Below are 20,398 nucleotides of genomic sequence, written 5' to 3'. Positions count from 1 at the left end.
GTAGGTATGGGGAGAGGGTGGGATGAAGGTTAAAAAAAAAATTCCACTGGAACCAAAAAAAGGAAGCTTCTAGCACCTAGTAAATCCCCTCTTGTGGGGACATAGTGTGGGCAGCTATGTTATTCGTGGGTTGTTCTGAGGTCTCTGGTGGGAGCTTCTGGCTTTGCATCACATTATCAAAACAACCCCTTGCCATTAAGAAAACTAAACACATCTAACACAGTCTATTGGTATCTTTCTCTTTTTCTGTGGCAACCATGCACTTAAAAAAATTAACAAAATATGGTCAGCATTTTCCTGTCTTAAATATTCATCTAAAACTATTTGAAAATCTGCCTGATATACATCAATGGTCCTCAATTGTGGCAACACCATCCCCAGGAAACATCTCACAATGTCTGGAGACATTTTTGGTTGTTACAACAGGGGTAGAGAAGGAGAGGGTACCACTGGTACCTAGTAAAAAGAAGCCATGGATGGTGTTAAACATCTGCAGTGCACAAGATAGCCCCCCCACCGCGCGCCCCCCCCCACCGCCAAATTACCTGGTCCAAAAGGCCAAAAGAGTCGAGGTTGAGAAGTCCTGATATACATGATACAGACATACTAAAGTCTACTGGATCATCCTCTACTGCTGAATATTTGGGTTTCTTATACATATGCCAAGATAAAAGTTTTCATAATTAAATCATCATATAGACTTTCTGCTTTTTCCTTAGGATAAGTTTTTAGAAATTGAATACAGTAAGACAAAAGTAATGCATTTTTAAATGACTTTTGACACAAATTGCCAAACTGCTTTCCTTAAAGCATATAACAATTTGCATCTCTACTAAAACGATATATAAAAGAGCTCTTTCACCACCCCCTCAAAAATACTAAGTATTAATTTCTGTAATCTGTATTGAGAAACTAATGAAATACATGCTCTTTGCTCTATCAGCTAACTTTATAATAATAAATAATTTGAATATCAGAACTGTCACTAGTTCTGTCCTTGGTCTGTTCATCCACTGGAAATCCACCCTAGCGAGACTGCTTTCCTATGCGCCCTGTTTCTAGCAATGGTTAACTGAACCAAAAAGAAAGACACAGAAAAACTCATTTATCAATACAATCTACTAATACTTACTGCCTCCAGGGTTTTTTTTTGTTAGGATATAACCTACATTTTTAATTTGGAGGCTAAAAATATGATTATGTGACAGTTTGTCTTTGTTTGCCCCCGCTCCTAAAGATTTATTGGACAGAACGAAAGTTATTACTTTTGCCTTAGAATTGTTTTGATCTTCAATACAGCTTTCTGAAAGACTGTCGGTGCATATTACTCACATAGTAAGGTTAAAGGTTTAAGGAATTTATACTTCTGTTCAAATTGTATTTTGGGAGGGCCCTTCTCTGGAATGGATTGACTGTCTTTGCTTTGGAAAATAGCATTGCTTAGTTGAGAAAAACACTGCCAGAAAAAAAAAAAAATCTGGCTAAGATAATAAAAGCCACAACCCAAATGCAAGCCAGATGAACACACACAAACCTATTATGCATAAATGTTTTTATAAGCAATGTATCTTTGTCAGATGAAACATAATTGATCTAAATGGAAGACAGTAACTCATCCACCAGGGTGAACAAGACAAAGGTATTGTGGAATTCTGTTTTCCACATCAGTTTCTTCTAAGAACATGGAAGTCAAAATTTCTAATCATGGCATTTGTAGGGACGCCTGGGTGGCTCAGTGGTTAAGCATCTGCCTTTGGTTCAGGTTGTGATCCCAAGGTCCTGGTATCAAGTCCAGCATTGGGCTCCCCCGGGGGAACTGCTTCTCCCTCTGCCTGTGTCTCTGCCTCTCTCTGTGTGTCTCTCATGAATAAATAAATAAAATCTAAAAAAAATGCATTTGTAAGTTTTTTCAATAAATGTTAAAGGCCTATATAACCTTTCCAAAGTTATAAAATGCCTGGATTCTCCTTGTCCAGTGATCTGAATTCTAGAACTGTTTCCTTATCGGAAGGCCAACACTATTTTATGATTTGGATTTCTGCCACATGTGTTCAAGCATCACTATTTCAGCCCATTACTACCTCTGAACAAAAGTAAAAGTTCCTCACCCCAAGCCTTGGTGGACATTATCTATCTATCTATCTATCTATCTATCTATCTATCTATCTATCTATCTAATTTGTAAAACAGGGATTTTTTTTAAAAAAGTACCTATCACATAGGGTTGAAAAAAAGATTAAGCAACATGCTCCAGGAAGGTATGCTGTGTGCCTGGTACCATAAAAAATGTTCATTAGTATTTAAAATAACTAATGTATCACTGGAAACTGGAAAAGATCCCAAGAAAAAAAGCTCTACAGCCAGAAAAGTTCTGATCTCATGCTGAGCTGTATGCTCTGAACCCTGCCAAACTATCTTAATTGTAACACCAGGTATAGGACCGTTAAAGTAGGAAATTTCAATCTATCCCATATTCAAAAAGAAAAATTCTCTCCCTCTTTCCAAATTTATAGGCCCATTTGTCTCCTAGATACTCTTTCAAAATGCTATGCCAGCTTTCTTCCAAAATCGGCAGGAGTTCTAAAAACTAAGTACCTTCCATGAATATCAAACAGGAATTTTACTACAACTCTCCTATTTTCTCATCTCTGCCATATTCTGTTGCTTCTTATTAAGAAAACAGTTTGTAAAAGAAGAGAGGTTTTCAGGTTTTAATTGATCTCAAATCAACCTCTGATCCCAAAGTCAACTATTATTGACCAAGATGCAAATCCCTTCATAGATGTTTTGTATTATTGATCCTTCAAAGCCCGCACCAAAATGTTAACAACAAAATCAAAGAACGGTAATTTGTGAGATCAAAGTGCGAACTGAAGGAGGGCAAAAGAGGAATGAGTCCTGACCCTTTTATGATTTTCATTTGCATTTTAATGGTAATGGCATAGGTTGAAATGAACTGGAAGCTTTCTCAAACTGCCAGAACAAGCAGTCAACTCTTTTATTTGTGTAGCATGTCATCACAAACAAGAAAGCCAACTTCTGCCTACGAGAATAGCTTGGGACTGCCCACAATGAAAAACAGTACATTCTGCATGCATTTTTCTTTTTATATTTTCAGATGGACACTGATCAATTACTCCATGTAAGAAATCAATCAGTTTAGCTACTTAATTTGCAGCTAACTTATTCTTGTGGGCCCATATGGGTGGAGTGCCTAAAAATAATAATAACAGCTAACATTTATTGGGCTCTTAGAATGTGCCAAGCACTGTTATACGTTCTTTATGTACATTCTCATTTAATCCTCACATTTACTCTGTGAAAGTATCATTATTATTATCCTCATTATATGAATGTGTTTATAGGGCCAAAGAGGCCAAGGAACTCTTGAGACAGAAAGAAGCAGGAAGCTTTGCTCTTAACAGGTTACAGGACACAATTATTTTTGTTTTGCTTGAAAGTTAAGGATGGATTTTTTAAAAAGATTTTATAATTTTATTCATGAGACACAGAGAGAGAGGCAGAGACATAGGCAGAGGGAGAAGCAGGCTCCCCACAGGGAGCCTGATGTGGGACTCAATCCCCAGACCCAGGATCACACCCTGAGCCAAAGGCAGATGCTCAACTGCTGAGCCACCCAGGCATCCCAAGGATAGATCTTAATGAAATAATTTTTCAAGTGGCAAAACAGATTCAACATTCTTATCATGGAAAAAAAAGTTAGGTACTATACACAAGTAACTTTTATAAGTCATTCATATCTCAAAGAAGAATGACATTTTTGGAGGAGAAAAATCCAAGTTAGGTTCCTATGTGTTTAAAATGAAATGTCAGTTCTGAATTCTATGGACCTCTCAATGGAAGCATGTGATCTGTCATTACTCAGCAGTACATAATTAAGAAAATAGTTCTAATTTTTTGTCACTATTATTCTTATTTTAATCACACTGCTTAATGTCTTCATAAAATATATGAATTTAGAAGCAGGCCAGCAATATTTGGGTATGCAAATAAATCAGTGAGTGAAAAAATTAATTTTGTTTTATAAAATAAGAATAACTTTGAACTTAGGATGCTGTATTATGAAGTCAGCATGTCTTAAATGTTTAAAGAAAAACTGCTAACTTATTTCATATTCCAAAGTAGTAAAACACCACAGTATTGGATTTTGTATTCACTTTATGCAATATATGGCATGTAGGTTTTTGTTTTCAATCTTTTTCAAAAGAGTAACCTACTAAATAAAAGATATTTGAAAATGATATATCCAATAAGGGGTTAATATTCAAAATATATAAGGAACTCATGAAAAGATGTTCAACATCACTCATCATCAGGAAAACACAAATCAAAACCACAATGTGAGGTATCATCTCACACTAGTCAGAATGGCTAGTATCAATAACACAAGAAATAACAAGGGTTGGCATGGATGTGGAGGAAAGGCAACTCCAGTGCACTACTGTTGGGAATTGGTTGAGCAACTCTGGGAAGTGGTATGGAGTTTCCTTAAAAATTAAAAACAAAAATACCATATAATCTCATAATCTCACTGCTGAGTATTTACCTAAAGAAAACAAAAACATAAATTTGAGAGATATAGGCACCCCTAATGTTTACTGCACGATTATTTATAAAAGCCAAGACAGGGAAGCAACCCAATTGCCCATTGATATGTGAAAGGATAAAGAAAATGTTATATACACATATATACACAATGGAATATTACTTAGCCATAGAAAATGAAATATTGTTATCTGTGACAACATGCATGAATATACAGAGTATTATGCTAAGTCAAATATGTCAGATGAAAAAAAGACAAATACCATGTGATTTCACATATATGTGGAATCAAAAAACAAAACAAACAAACAAAATAGAAACAGACTCTTAATACAGAAAACAAACTGGTGATGGCCAAAGGGGAGGGGAGGACAGGTGAAATAGATTAAGAGGTACAAACTTCCAGTTATAAAGAAGTTACAGGAATGAAAAGTACAGCATACAGAATATAGTCGATAATATTTTAATAATTTTTTATGGCTACAGATAGTAACCATACTTAATTGTGAGCATTCCATAATGTACTGAATTATCAAATAACTATGCTGTACACCTGAAACCAATAAAACAATGTGTGTCAACTATACCCTAATATACCTTTGGCAAATGCCAAAGGGAGTTCTTTGATTGGAAGTCAAAGGATGTTAATTAACATCATAAAATCATTAAAAGGTAGAGCAAATCTAACTGGCAATGGTAAATTTGTAGTTATAGTTAGATTTTGCAATATGGTAATAGTGGTGCACAATTTATTTACAATTCTAAGTAATAAAAAAAGAACATGGTAAAAATAACTATAAATAAAATTATCTGTTGTTAGTTACACGATATTAAAAAAACATAAGTTATACCAAAGAACCTATTTTGGTTTCTTTTCTTCATGATTTTATTTATTTATTTGAGAGAGTGTGTGTGAGAGAAAGAGAGAGACAGATCATGACCAAGATGAGAGGGAGAGGGAGAAGCAGACTCCTCACTGAGCAGGGAGCCCAATGAGGGACTCAGTTATTAATGAGGTCATCCTGAGATCATGACCTGAGCCAAAGGCATATGCTTAACTGGCTGAGTCACCCAGGGGCCTGGAATCTATTTTGTAATAATCTAAAGTGTGAGGGGAAGAAGAAGTAAATAGTGTAAAGCTTCTAAATTTTATTAAAATTAGGTTGTTATCAGTTTAAAACAGGGTGTTATAAGTTTAAGATATTTTATGTAAGCCTTATGGGACTTATATAGAAAAATTTTTTAGTAATTTCATGGAAGAACAAGACAAAGTTACAGCATATTGAAATCAAAAACTCTGAAACACACAAAAAATACATCAGAATCAGAAACAAGGAAAAATGGATCTACAAAGCAAACAGAAAGAAATTAACAAAATGGAAATAGTGAGTCCTTTCCTGTCAATAGTTACATTAAATATAAATGGATTAAATGACATTATCCATTAGGTCTAAATGGATAAAAAACAAAAATAAGATACAACAATGTGCTGCCTACAAGAGAAGCATTTTAGCCTTAGAGACACACATAGTCTGAGAGTGAAGGGATAGAGAAAGATGTTTCAAGCAAATGGTAAGAAAAAAAGAGAGAGAGAAAGAAAAGAAAGAAAAAGAAAAAGCAAGCAAGCAAGCAAGCAAAGCAAAGCAAAGCAGGGGTAGTTATACTTAGACAAAATAGACTTTAAGTTGAAAATGGTAAAAAGAGGGCCACCTGGGTGGCTCAGTCAGTTAAGTGTCTGCCTCCGGCTCATGTCATGACCCGAGGGTCCAGGGAATGAGCCCTGCGTCAGGGTCCCTGCTCAGGAATCTGCTTCTCCCTCTCTCTCTCTTCCCCACTCATGCTTGTGCTCTCTCTGTCTCAAATAAATCAAAATATTTTTTAAAGTTTTTAAAAATCTTTAAAAAAATCTTTAAAATCTTTAAAAAAATTTTTTTACATGATAAAAAGAGACAAAGAAAGTCATTCCGTAATGACAAAGGAGCCTAATCAAGGAGATATAACAATCAGATGTTAACAGGAAGATATATGTATACAATGATGAAGTACTCACATACAATGGTGAAGCACCCACATAAAAAAATACTCCTAAACTTCAGAAACTTCTAGAAATAAAAGGAGAAGTAAACAGTAACACAATAATAGTTGGGGATTTTAATACCCCACTCTCAATAATGGATAGAGCGTCTGGACAGAGCATCATTAAGGAAACAGATTTAAACAACACTATAGACCAAATGGATCTAACAAACATATATAAAACATTCTATCCAACAACAGCAGAATATACATTCTTCTCAAGCATACATGAAATATTTTCTAGGATAGATTGACTATATGTTAGGCCAAAAAACTAGTCTTTGCAAATTTAAGAAGGCTGAAACTGTATCAAGAATCTTTTCTGGAAAAAAAAAAAAAAAAAGAATCTTTTCTGACCACAATGGAGTCAAACTAGAAATCAATAATATGAGGAAAATTGGCAAATTCATGAACACATGGAAATTAAACTATTCTATCCATTAAACAAATGGATCAAAGAAGACATTAGAGGGTAGAAAAAGTTTCTTTAGATAAACGAAAATAGAAACACAAAATACCAGAACGTGTGGTATGCCACAAAAGTAGTTCTGAGAGGAAACTTCATAGCAATAAATGTCTACATTAAGACAACAACTTTCTGAAAAAGAAATAAAGCAGTCAATCTCATTTACAATAGCATCAAAATACTATAATACTTGGGAACAAATTTAACTAAGGAGATATAAAGATCTCTACTACCCATTGATGAAAAACATTTTTGAAGACACAAATAAATGGAAAGGTAGTCCATGTACTTGGACTGAAAGAATTAATATTTTTATCTTTATTAATTTTTAAAGATTTTTTTATTTATTCATTTGAGAGAGAGAGAGAAAAAGAGTGAGATCACAAGCAAGGGGGAGGGTCAGAGGGAACAGAAGATGCAGACTCCCCATTGAGCAGGGAGTCAATCCCAGGTTCCCATGATCATGACCTGAGACAAAGGTACCGATTAAGCCATCTAGGCACCCTAAAATTAGTATTTTTAAAATGTCAATACTACCAAAAGCCATCTATTGATCCAATGCAACTCTTACTGAGATTCCAATAGCATTTTTTTAAAGAGGTAGAAAAAATACTCCTAAAACTTATATGGAACCTCAAAAGACCCTGGATATCCAGAGTAATCCTGAGAAAGAAGAACAAAGTGGGAGGCACCACACTTCCTGATTTCAAGCTACAGTATAAATTTATAGTCATCAAAACAGCATGATACTGGCATAAAAATAAACAAATAGATTAACAGAATTGAGAGCCCAGAAATATACCACAGCATACGTACTCAACTAATTTTTTAAAAATAAGTCAAGAATACTCAATGGAAAAAAAGACAGTCTTTTCAATAATGGAGTTAGGATAAGTGGATATTCACACATATAAGAATGAAATTTAAGCAGAAATCTTAACATCATATCTTGTAACAACACAGGAATTAACTTAAATGGATTAAAGACTTATATGTGAGACATGACACCATGAAATTCCTGGAAGGAAACAAAGGAATACAGCTCCTTGGCATGGGTCTTAGTAATGATCTTTGAAAATGACACCTAAAGCACAGCAAAAGAATAAAAAATAAACAAGTGGGACTACATCAAACTGAAAAATTCTGCACAGCAAAATAAACTATCAACGAAGTGAATGACAACCTCATGGGATGGGAAAAATATTTGTAAACCATATATCTGATAAGGGATTCATATCAAAATTATATTTAAAAAACTCATACAACTTAATAGAAAAAAAACTAATTAAAAATGGACAAAGGACCTAGAAAGACATTTCTCTAAAAAAGATACATGAAAGATCAATAGGTACATGAAAAGATGCTCAGCATCACTAGTCATCAGAGAAATGCAACTGAAAACCACCATGAGATATCACCTCATGCCTGTTAGAATGACCATCATCAAAAAGACAAGAGGTAACAAATACTGGTTTAGATGTAGAGAAAAGGGAACACTTGTGTGCTGCTGATGGGAGTATAAATTGATGCAGCCACTATGGAAAATAGTATGGAGGATCCTCAAAAAATTAAAAATAGAACTACCATATGATCCAGCAATCCAGCTTCCTAGCAATCCAAAGGTACTGAAAACACTAACTGGAAAAGATCATCCTCACACTCATGTTCAGAGAGGCATTATTTACAACAGCCAAGACATGGAACCAGCTTACGTTTCTGTCAACTGATGAGTGGATAAAGAAGTTGCAGGATCTGTATACAATGGAATATTATTCACCCATAAAAAACAAGGAAATTGTACCATTTGTGACAACATGGATGGACCTCAAGGGCATTACACAAAGTGAAATAAGTTAGACAGAAAAAGACAAATACTGTATGATTTCACTGACATATGGAATCTAAAATGACACAAACAAACAAGAAAACAAACTTATGGAAACAGAGATCAGTCTCATAGTCACCAGAGGTGGAGGTTGTAGGGAAGGGAAATGGTAGAAGATGGTCAAAAGAAACAGATTTCCAGCTATAAATCAATACTAGGGATGTAATGTGCAACATGATGACTACAGCTATCCCTGTCATGTGATATACAGCAAAGCTGGTAAGAGAGTAAATCCTATGAGTTCTCATCATAAGGAGAATATCTTTTTTCCTTTTAATTTTATTATATCTATATGGGATGGATGTTAGCTGAACCTATGGTGGTAATCATTTCATAATAGATGTAAATCAAACCACCATGCTGATGCCTTAAACTTTTACAGTAATGTATGTTAATTATTTCTCAATAAAACTGAGGAAAAAAGATAAATAGCTCAATTAGAAATGGTGATAAAATCTAAATAGTCACTTCTTTAAAAAGGTAAATAAGTGGCCAATAAACACACAAAAAGATGCTTAACATAATTAGCCATTAGGGAACCAAATTCACAAAGAAATACCACTCCAAAGCCACTGAGGTAACAAACAAAAAAGAAAAAAGAAAGAAAGACAAATAACAAATATTGGCAAGAGTCCACTGCTCCTCAGAACGTAAAATGGTGCAGCCAATTTGATAAACAATTTCACTGTTACCCAATGTTAGCATAGAGTTAGCATGTTACTCTATGTTAGCATAGAGTTATTCTGTGACCCAGCAATCTTCCTCCTAAGTATGTACCAAAAGAATTGAAAAAAATGTCCACACAAAAGCCTGTAACAGAAATGTTCATCACAGTATTATTTTCAATAGCCCCAAAATTAGAAACAACTTGAATGTCCATCAGTTGATGAATGCGTAAAGAACATGTGGCCATTCATACAATGGACTGTTCCTCAGCTTCAAGAAAGAATGAAGTATTGAAACACTCTAGAACATGCATGAACCATGAAATGTGCTAAGTGAAAGAAGTCAGGCAGAAAAGGCCATGTATTGTATGATTCCATCTAAGTGAATTATGGGAAAACAAGCAAATCTATAGAGGCAGAAAGTAGATTACTAATTGCCTAGGGCTGGGAGTAGAGGCCAAAGAAACAGAGACTTGACTTTACAGTGAGTGCAGGGCTTCTTTCTAGGGTGATGAAAATATTCTAAAATTGACTGTGGTGACAGTTACACAATTCTGTGAATATACTAAAAACACTGATTTGTACACTTTAAGTGAGTGAATTGCATGATATGTGAATTATATCTCAATAAACTTGTTAAAATGCTGCATGGCTTGTAAGACATAAAAATACATGCAAGGAGTACAAGGTTATAACAGAAATACCCATACATGCATAGCTTATAACCTGCTTAAAAACAGGAGGCAACATTATGAAGCTGATAAAATGCTTCTTCAGGTTCTCCTACTAGGATTATTGGGCCAAATTCAAAATATATTTTTAGCGTGCATACCAAATAACAAAAATTATCTGTGTTCATTAGAAGTGGGCTTAAGCCATCGAGCTGCTGATTCTGCACAGCCATATCCACATTTCATGCTGATCCTGCATTTTATTGTCACTACATTAAAATCAATTTTATGAGCAACTGTATACTCTTAACAGAACAAGTACTTTAAAAAATATTGAAATGCCTACTCATAAACCTATATGAATCCAAACAGGGGCCTTAAGAGTGAAGTAAATAAAGTTCAGCAGTTTTGCATCTTTTTGGAAAGCATAGTTTTAGTTATGAAATATTTATGTTCCCTTGTGATTTAAATCTAATGACCATCACGATTTAAAAATAATTGATTATTATTTAGAAATCTTGCTGGGAAATCCCTTAAAATATTACCTGCAAAGCTTTACATTTTAAGACCAAATATTGCCTTCTTTAAAATCTTTATTTGCATGTTTTCCCCATAAACTTAGAGATTCAGGAAAAAATAACTATAGAAGGGCCATCATCAAAACCATTTAAAGTTTACAGTTCAAAATACTGTTGCACCATACATCACCTTGGTACAGAGCCTGTTTTGCAATTCTGTGTCTCTTAAGAGCAGTTTGCAAAGCCAATTAGGTATTAGCACCAGTATTCTCCAATGGAGGGATCATAAATACCATTTCTATGGCTATAGGCAGCTGGGCTTGGAAGGAATGAACAAAACTTCAAGAGACACATTTCAGGAGGCTCTGATTGAAGGACAAGCATTAAGTAAGTCTTTAGATCTTGCTGAAGACAATGACTCAAATCCTGCAGAATGGGAGGAGACACACTTCAAGAGCTATTTTATTGGCCGATGACCAGATGTAGAACAAACCCAGGACGCAGAACAGGAGAGACCCCTGCAAACTTGGTCTCACCAATTGCATCAACAACAGGACAGCAAAAACATCTGCCTTGGGGCAAAGGTTGCTCTGAGTAAAAGGGGGTACTCAGCACATAGTATGCATGCATCATTATTCTATTTCCTTTAACCTCCTGGTAAGGTAAATCTGAGGCGGGATCATTTATGTACATTAGAAGATCCCATGGCATTTTTCCAAGCCCAAGGCTATTACTCCGAGAATATGGCCAAGTTCCAACTCAGGTAATTATATTCCACTTCCTAAATTTGCCCTGCTGTTCCAATTAGGTACAGTGTTGTTCGTTTTCCTGCCTTTCCAGAAAAAAAAAAAAAAGAGGAGAAAATCTTCTTGAACCCACTAGTCTTGCTGACAGAAGAAAGGCAAATGCAATGTGTTATAGAAGTAATGTCTGCCTCAGTAAGGAACAAGATATTGTGGCGTTTCAACTTTGGTGTTGTGGCAAGCTCTGAGCATCAGATAAAGATCTCAGAGAGAGCAAAATCCCTCTGGAAGGAATCAGACGACTGTGCCATGATACCCTCATCAGGTTAACAACCACAAAGGGCTCTCGGTAACTACCACAGGGAATGAGCTCATGATCTCTTCAATCCAGGCAATAAAAGCAGAGACACTTGTGCAAATGTTTGTGTCTCTAATATCCACTGCAAATATAACCACTTTCTCAGGAATTTGGGTAGGGACCATTGGCAGAAATCCAGAAATGTATGAACCAGCCAGTCTCTCTTTAATGCTAGGGACCCTAAAAATAAAGCAGGCAGCCTTCCCTCACCTGGCCAAAGATTTAAAGTCTGACAATATCAATTTTGGGTAAGGTTATAGGGAAAATAAAACTCCCATGCATTGCTGGTGGGAATATAAACTGGTTCAGACACTTTTCATAGCAATTTGGCAGCATCTAGTAAAACTAAAAGTGTTTCTACCCTACATCCTAGCAAATCTGCTTCTAAGAATATACTCTACTGAGATTCTTGTACATCGCACCCAGAGGCACTAGCACAAACAACTGGGAGAAAAAAAAATGTTCATGGAAGAATAGAAAAATAAAGTATAGTACATTCATATGATAGAATATTATGGATTGACCTAAAACACATAATGCTAAGTAGAGAAAAGAAAATACAGAGTAATTTATACTGCTGGATACTATTCATTAGAACTTACAAAAGGCAAATACTATTTTTGTACTTTTTACGAACCACATAGTGATTATGGGAAGAAGCACACCTACATGTATGCACACATGCATGCACACACAGATGTTTGCCACATTTTGCTTGCTCAGATCTCAAAGCACTATTCTGTGGTCGGGAAATTCCCCATTGTATGTTTTTTGGTAAAAGTCTTGCCTGACTCCCAGGATAGAAGGAGAAAAAGCCACAGTGGGCTTTCCTAGATAACTTTGATTGCTAGCAAGGGAATCAAGCACACAATCTAACTTGCCAATCCCTGACAATCCCACTTGGGTCTTGAGCCTAAGCCTGAGGAAGCAAAGGTGCAGAGACAGTGACAAAAGTTCAGGCAGGTGGCAGGGGTCAGGTGGCCAAAGAGCAGGATGCAGCACTCGTGCTCCTGAGGATGGCCTCTCAGGCATAGCAGTCACCACGGTCCTGACTGTAGAGCCTCCCTCTGGGTTCCCACCCATTCCTAGGGCTTAGATCACCAATGTTCCCCATGATTCTATCTGCCACCAATCCCCTTTCTATACAAAGCTTTTCTCTTTAACTCTGCTACGTCTGTTTCTGCTATTTGTACAATATGAGTCTTACACATACAGGGGGCAGCAGCAACCTCACTCCTATGGTGGCCCCAAGGGAGGTAGGGGAGGAAACAGGACTGGCTAGGTGCAATATTTTATTTTGTTTTAAGGACAATGGTTCTGGTACAAATATGACAGCCTGTTAATAGCTGTTTATACCAAGTAATAAAAAGAAAAGTGTGTGTTTATCATCCATTGGCATTTTTCAAGTGTTAATTTTGAAAAGATGAAGATCAGGCCATTTCTGGGGCTCCCGAGTAGTTTAGGTAGATTTCTTGTGTTTGATAGATCCCAGGCCTGTTTGGGGCCATCTTGTTTGAAAGTATGTCAGTAATACACTGAACTTAGGGGCAAAATGCATAGATTCTCAATGTTTAACTTTGTGCTACTATTTAAAAGGGAAATCCACAGATCTTTGCAAGGATAGTTGACTACACCAAAGTAGCCCATTAGTCCTCATTCCTGATCTTCATTTTAGAGGCACTTGGTTACATACAATGAATGACACATAAAATAGATGTTTTTGGACTTCTAAAGACTTACTGGGAAACTCTTTTAGCAGGACAACTTTTCCCTAGGCTTTAGCATCTTCTCTGTAACATAAATATACCCCCAACAATGGACCCAAATGGGTAAGAGTTGAGGCAACTTACTGCATGGATGTCCTAACACCTTCACTTCATCAATAGCGAGGTAGCCTTGATGTCCAGAAGTTATCACTTCAAAAATCACCTGGAAAATTAAGAAAGATTTATAATATTCACTCATTTTGTCAGAGTTTTATCAAATGTCTCCTATATAGAAAACACTTGGTTCATTCATTTATTCATTTATTCATTCATTCGTGTTTCCACAAACATTAATGGAGAGCCTAGAATCTGCCAGTTAATGTTTCAGGTTCTATGACAAAGATAAAAAAGATCCCAAGCCAGTTTTCAGGGAAGTTATTGGGAAGGGATAGGTCAGACAACATCCTACCTCAAGACTCACCTGGTAAGGGGGTAATACCATGGTTAAGAGGTGATGTTTGGAAAACAGAGGCTAAAGTCATTTACTAGAGACAATGTTGAGATTTAAATTCCTTTAAGAAAATATATTTTCTGGTCAACTCCTTTGAAGGGATTCTATGACCATGCTGAACCATGTGGGACCCTGGGTTTTATACAACTCAAATTAAAAATAAAAAACAAAAAAACAAAAAAAACAAAACCCTACTATATAAGTGCTATGAAAAAAAAAAGTACGGGGTACTGGAAAAACATATACCAAAAGGATCTCCCATGAGGAGGTTGCATTTCTTCTAACAGCTGAATATGAAGGAAAGAGAATAAGGCTTCTTCTAGGGCATGTGCAAAGGCCCTGAGGTGGCCGTGGCTATGAAGAGGAGTACAGGGAGCTATTGCTATAAAAGTCAGCTGTGACCAGGTTAGAAGCTCCTCTTATAGGGCAGAAAGCTCCAGGGAAGACACTATATTAGTAACATAAAGATGCTATGGCTGCTGAAATTCAGATGGCAGAGGTATGAATTAAGAGGACAATGATATAAAAATCTCTACAGTGGTAAAATCAGGAATTCTTTGGCAACTGCTTGATCATGGGAAAAGTAAGGCAAGAAAAGAAGGGCAACATACTCTGAAGTTCTCAGAATGAACATTTGAGATTGTAGAGCCACTTCAGAGAAATTGAGGTTACAGGAGGAAAAAGAACCAGTAAGAAATTATCAATGTTCTTAACATGATTGTCTAAAATTGTCTATCAGGCTATTATTAAAAAGGTTCACATACATGACTTTACTCTCCATTTACACATGCCTGCCTCACCGAGGAGACTTTGGCTTATGCAATGCAAATTTGCTAAGTCTTAAAACAACCCAGCAACTGCACTCTCAGAGAAATGAAATTTTTCATTCATATAAAAACCTATACACAAATGAGAAGCTAGATTTACAGGAGGCAAAACCTGGAAACAGCCCAGGTGTCATTCAATGGTAAATGATAAAAAAAGACTATGATATATCCATAGCACAGAATACCACTCACCAATACCAAGGAAGTAACTATTGATATACCCAACGATTTGGATGATCTCCAAAGCATTATGCTGAGTGAAAAAGCCAACCATAAAGATTACATACAATAGGATTCCATTTATATAACATTGCATAAAGTCAAAATTTTTGAAGGGAGGACAGATTAGTGGTTGCCAGGGCTTAAGGATGGAGGGAGAATGGATGAGAGGGTTGGTTACAAAAGGACAGCACAAGTGAATAATCCTTATGATGTTGGAACTTTTAAGGTTTTCTCTATAATAGTGGATGCACAAATCTCCTCAGGTAATAAAATTGGATAGCTCGTAGCAGCTTTATTTGCAACAGCTAAAACATGAAAGCCACCAAGCATCCATTGATGGATACAATGGAATATCACTCAGTCTTAAAAAGGAAGGAAATTCCAACACATGCTATGATATGGAGAAACCTGGAGGACATTATGATGGGTGAATGAAGTCAGCCACAGAAGGGCAAATACTGCGTGACCCCATGGATGAGTTACCTGGAACAATCAAATCCAGAGAGATAGAAAGTAGACTGATAGTTGCCAGGGGCTGGGGGAGGAGGAATGGAAAGTTACTATTTTATAAATGCAGAGTTTCAGTTGTACAAGATGAAAAGAGTTCTGGAGATGGATGCTGGTGATAGTTGCACAACATTAAAGAGGTATTTAATGCCACTGTGCTGTATACTTAAACATGTTTAAGATGATCAATTTTATGGTATTTGTATTTTTACTATAGCAAAAAAAGTAAAAAAAAAATGTACAGAATTAAATATACACACAGGCATGCACAAGTTCAAGTAAAAGGGGACATCTGGAGAAGCTCTGTAGAGTTCAACCATGTCAGCCTCCTAGTTGTAATGTTATACTTTCAGTTTGTAAAATATTACCATTGGAGGAAACGGAGAACTATGTACACAGGAATCTGTATTACTTCTTACTGCTGCATCTGACTCTACACTATCTCCACAAAAATTTCAACTTAAAAATGTAACTAGGGAGTACAATTTACTAAGCACATAGTATGGTCCACTCACCAGGCAGATATCACTCCATTATCTTACTTGTCAGTTCATGCAAAAATTCTTCAAGGATTAATATTTCAAAAACAAAGACATTAAGATACAAAATAATTGTTAAAGACCCAGTCTTTCCAATTCTGTTTTCGCTACTACACATTGCCTGAACAAACACTTCAACCCTAGGACTACATTATTGATGTGTGTGCAATGGATGTAAAAATGGAGAAAGCAATCAGAAGAGCCCAAAACGGAAAAGCTCAGGGGGCTCCCTAGATAAGAAGTCATCCCAGAAAGAGCTGCTAGACTAGATGACACTGCATCATAATGCCACTACACTGAAACACAAAACACACAGGGGACAGGAGAGGCCCAACGCAGAACAGAAATGAAATAACATTTTGTCCTGTTTATAAGCAACAATTTTGTTCACCGATGACACTGCGAAAGGAAGAGATGCATGCATATTATTACAATGGAATCTTGCATATTTAGCTTTCTACCGAAGTCTAGAAGAGGACAGTTGGGACAACAAAAAGCAGATGAACACGGAGAACAAGTAGAGGAAAGAGCCCTCCAGACACCCTCAAATCTGGGGCCCTGAGGTAAAGTCACATCCTGCCTGGCAGGAGCCAGCAAGAGCAGGAAGTGCGGGAACCAGCCTGCTCTGGTCACGATGGCCACTGTACCACCAGCTAGCAGAGAGCTCCATGGCCCTGCTCATGAAAAGGGCATTTTGAGAGTCAAAACCAGAAATGTTCATCCATCCTTCTTTCCTCCCAGCTGACCCTCTCCTCCTTCTTCCCTCCTTCTTACACATTCATTCAAGTCTCCACCGAGTGTCCTCTTTATTCCAGGCAAGGTGATAAGTCCTGTGATAAGCCTCATGAACACAACAAGAGATGCAAAACTGTCCTTCTTAGAACAAAGTATATTTTTACTTTATCAACTACAAGGGTTGATGTTTCTTATAAAAATGGAATAATCCTTATTTTTGAAGAAAGATGTTAACTCTTAGAATATACTGTACATATAAAACGTGTTCCTGTGGATCTATTTTTGAAGCCAACATATGTAAATTTAACACACTGTATTTCATTTAAACCAATAAAGGACCGTGGTCCTATGAAAGAACAGGAGAGAAAGAAAGGAGGGGAAGAAATTAGAGACCTAGAGAAGTCACCCTAAAACCTCTGAACCTCTTTTGTCATTCATCACATTAACCTTAAAAGCTTTACACTCAACTTTCTGAGTCTTATTGTCCAAATATTTATAGGATATTTAGTGTAAGCTCTGAGAGGAATCCAAAAAATAGATAATTTTATGAAATTTAAGCTTTAGATCCACAAAAAAAATAAGGAATACAATGAACAAACAGAAACAGACAATGGCCAAATAACAGGTGGGAACAATAAAGAGCTCACAGGACTGTGATCTTTCTTCACCACAGGACTGTCACCTCTTCCTTACCAAACCAACCAGGACACTTCAACACAGCCAATACAACCTTCAACCCAATTCTCAGCCTGCTCGTTAAACTCACAGATGACCCAAAAAGGACCAACAAGTTTCTCCGCTGGACCAGAGGCAGTGAGAGTCAGCAGCAAGTCCATGCATCCCAGGTTCCCAGCAGAAAGACCTGCCAGTGAGGCCACAACAAAAGAATCAAACACAGGCTCATTTCTGAAACTTTATTTGCGCCTCTCAGTCTCCTAGCTGGGATACCAAGAAGCATCTGATTGCAAATACACCAAGAAAACAATGGACCTTTCAGTAATTAGAAATTTTGGAAAGGAAACTTCTAAAGCTTGGCAGGTTCCAGCACTGATTTCATTTAATTTCTCTAACTGCAGAGACAAAAAGGACAGAATAACCTTCATGGGTAAATTCATGTGCATACTGCGCACGCACACACACACACACACACACACACACAATTGATATACAATATACCAAGAAAAATTCTATATGACACATTTAGGTATTATACTGGAGAAGGTGGATTATGTGCTACAGGTTTGGAAGCAGTAACTTCCATGTTTCCTTCCAAAAACTGGAGCAAGTTTTTCAGATGACCATTTTCCACCTTTTATTTAGCAATTTCAGTAAAAGGGCTTCTGAGTACCAGTTTTATTAGCTACTTCATCAAGTGTATTATTTAGTATATAAATGTTTCAGCACATATCACAATTATAAAGCAGGTCTGATTTATACTGACAAGTTTGCTATTTTGAAATAAATACGATTAAATGAAGATAACCTGAATTTAGGTGCTATAAAAGCACCTCTGACTGGCTACTCACTTGGTTTGAACATCTGACCAGGAAGAGCTTCACCCTGTTGCTTCTAACAAACACGAGGGTTAAGACATGCCACTGAAACCATCAGGCTGGTTTTAAACAGGTTTCTTAAAAACAGATTTTAGAATCCCATAAAAAGGTTTCCTTGCCTTGAATTCTTGTTATCTGCTAAGTTTTCCATTTTGTACTTTTTCCTAGCCAGTGCCCTTAACCAAGAAAGCTTCAAAAGCAAAAATATTTTTGTCAAATAAGAAACCGCTCTATTCAAAGTACAGGTATTGCTCTAGTGAAGTATAACAACTGTATGCAGAACCCAGTGGGGGTCCCTGGGATGTCTGAAAATGCCAGAATCCAGGGCCAAAAAGATTGAGGTCAGAAGAAAGAAGCTATAACACAAGAAAGCCAGTGGCATCACCAGAAAAGGAAAAAGAAATGTGAAACAAGCTGACTTACAAATGTGCCCATGCTTACTTTTATCAAATAGGACAGAATGCACTGAAGTCTAGATTAGAAGTGAGCTTTGGGTCTCTTTAAGAAATGCATCAAGTCTTTTCTTTTTGGAAAATTCAAAAATTTAAAAACCACTTATATATTACATCCATCTATGCCTCAGGTATATTTTAGTTATATTATATAATTTTCCCCAGTCAACCATATGAGGTGAGTGAGTAAATTCCCTTTTAGGGAATGAGTAGGCTGACTCAGAAAGTAATTAGGTAATTTTTCTGAGATCACACAATTAGTACATTGCAGAGTCAGGGTATAATTCTGGGTCTATTTTACTTTTAAGTCTGGACTCTATATCATGAAACTACTTTAACTAGTAGGCATGAGAGACTACATATATGTAGAATATATGTACATATACCCGACCTCTATATATATACATGCATATCTATCTATACACACAGACACATAAATATATAATACACAACCATGCATGCACACACATATACAAATATATATCCTTGAATTCATACACACACACACACACACACAAGTTCTAAGATTTTTTACTTCTAGATTTAAGTAAGGAATGTAGTAATCATCTACTTGACCTAGAAATGTAGATGCGAGAAACAGTTATATGACATAGTTTTAACAACATCAATTCTAAGACAAGGGTCAGCAAACTATAGTCAACAGACCAAATCTGCCCCAACCTAGGTTTTTGTGTTACCCATAAAGTAAGGATGGGTTTTATAATTTTCAGTAGTGGCAGAAAGTCAAAAGAAGAACCCTATTTAGCAATATATGAGAATTATACAAAACTGAAATTTCAATGTCCACAAATAAAGTTCTATCATAACAGTGATTCTCGTTCAACTGTATATTGTCTAGGGCAGCTTTGCACAAGAACAGTAGAGCTGCGTAGATGTCACAGAGACCATCTGGCCCACAAAACCTGAAATAATTATGACTACCTGGCTTCCAGATTTAAGAGAAAACTTTCCTGTTTGGCTCCCCAACAACTGCCATTACTCTGGATAACAAGAAAGCATATATCAAGAGCAACTGTTTGTCACAGCCAAATACAACATGCCCTGCACTCCCTATGGGAGCCTCACATTCCAGCAACAGCAGGGAGGAACCCTCCCCTGGCTTGACTTGCTTCAAGTGTCCCACTTGGGTACTGTTTACAATAAATACCCTTAAGCTTGTAGTATCATTACCATTTTTTAAAAGATTTTACTTATTCATGAGAGACCCAGAGAGAGAGACAGAGACAGAGGGAGAGGCAGGCTCCTTGCTGGGAGTCTGATTTGGGACTTGATCCCAGGGCCCCCGGGATTATGACCTGAGCCAAAGGCAGACGCTCAACCACTGAGCCACCCAGGTGCCCCTCATTACCATTTTTTTAAAAAGCATAATTGGAATAT

At 36.6% G+C, this 20,398-nt stretch overlaps 1 protein-coding gene across 6 annotated transcripts in view; it reads right to left on the bottom strand.

Moving 5' to 3' along the window:
* PTPRM (protein tyrosine phosphatase receptor type M) overlaps nt 1-20,398 on the bottom strand; it is a 786,460-nt gene that overhangs the window by 448,689 nt on the left and 317,373 nt on the right. For all 6 annotated transcript variants that reach the window (XM_025429496.3, XM_025429497.3, XM_035718728.2 and 3 more), the window contains exon 4: nt 13,799-13,877. In XM_025429496.3, coding sequence (XP_025285281.1) covers nt 13,799-13,877 — 79 coding nt within the window. The remainder of the gene's footprint in view (nt 1-13,798; nt 13,878-20,398) is intronic.

The sequence above is a fragment of the Canis lupus genome, chromosome 7, assembly GCF_003254725.2.
Source record: "Canis lupus dingo isolate Sandy chromosome 7, ASM325472v2, whole genome shotgun sequence".
NCBI classification, from domain to species: Eukaryota; Metazoa; Chordata; class Mammalia; order Carnivora; family Canidae; genus Canis; species Canis lupus.
The sequence above is the reverse complement of the archived record's forward strand: the minus strand, read 5'-3'. Positions and strand labels throughout refer to the sequence as shown.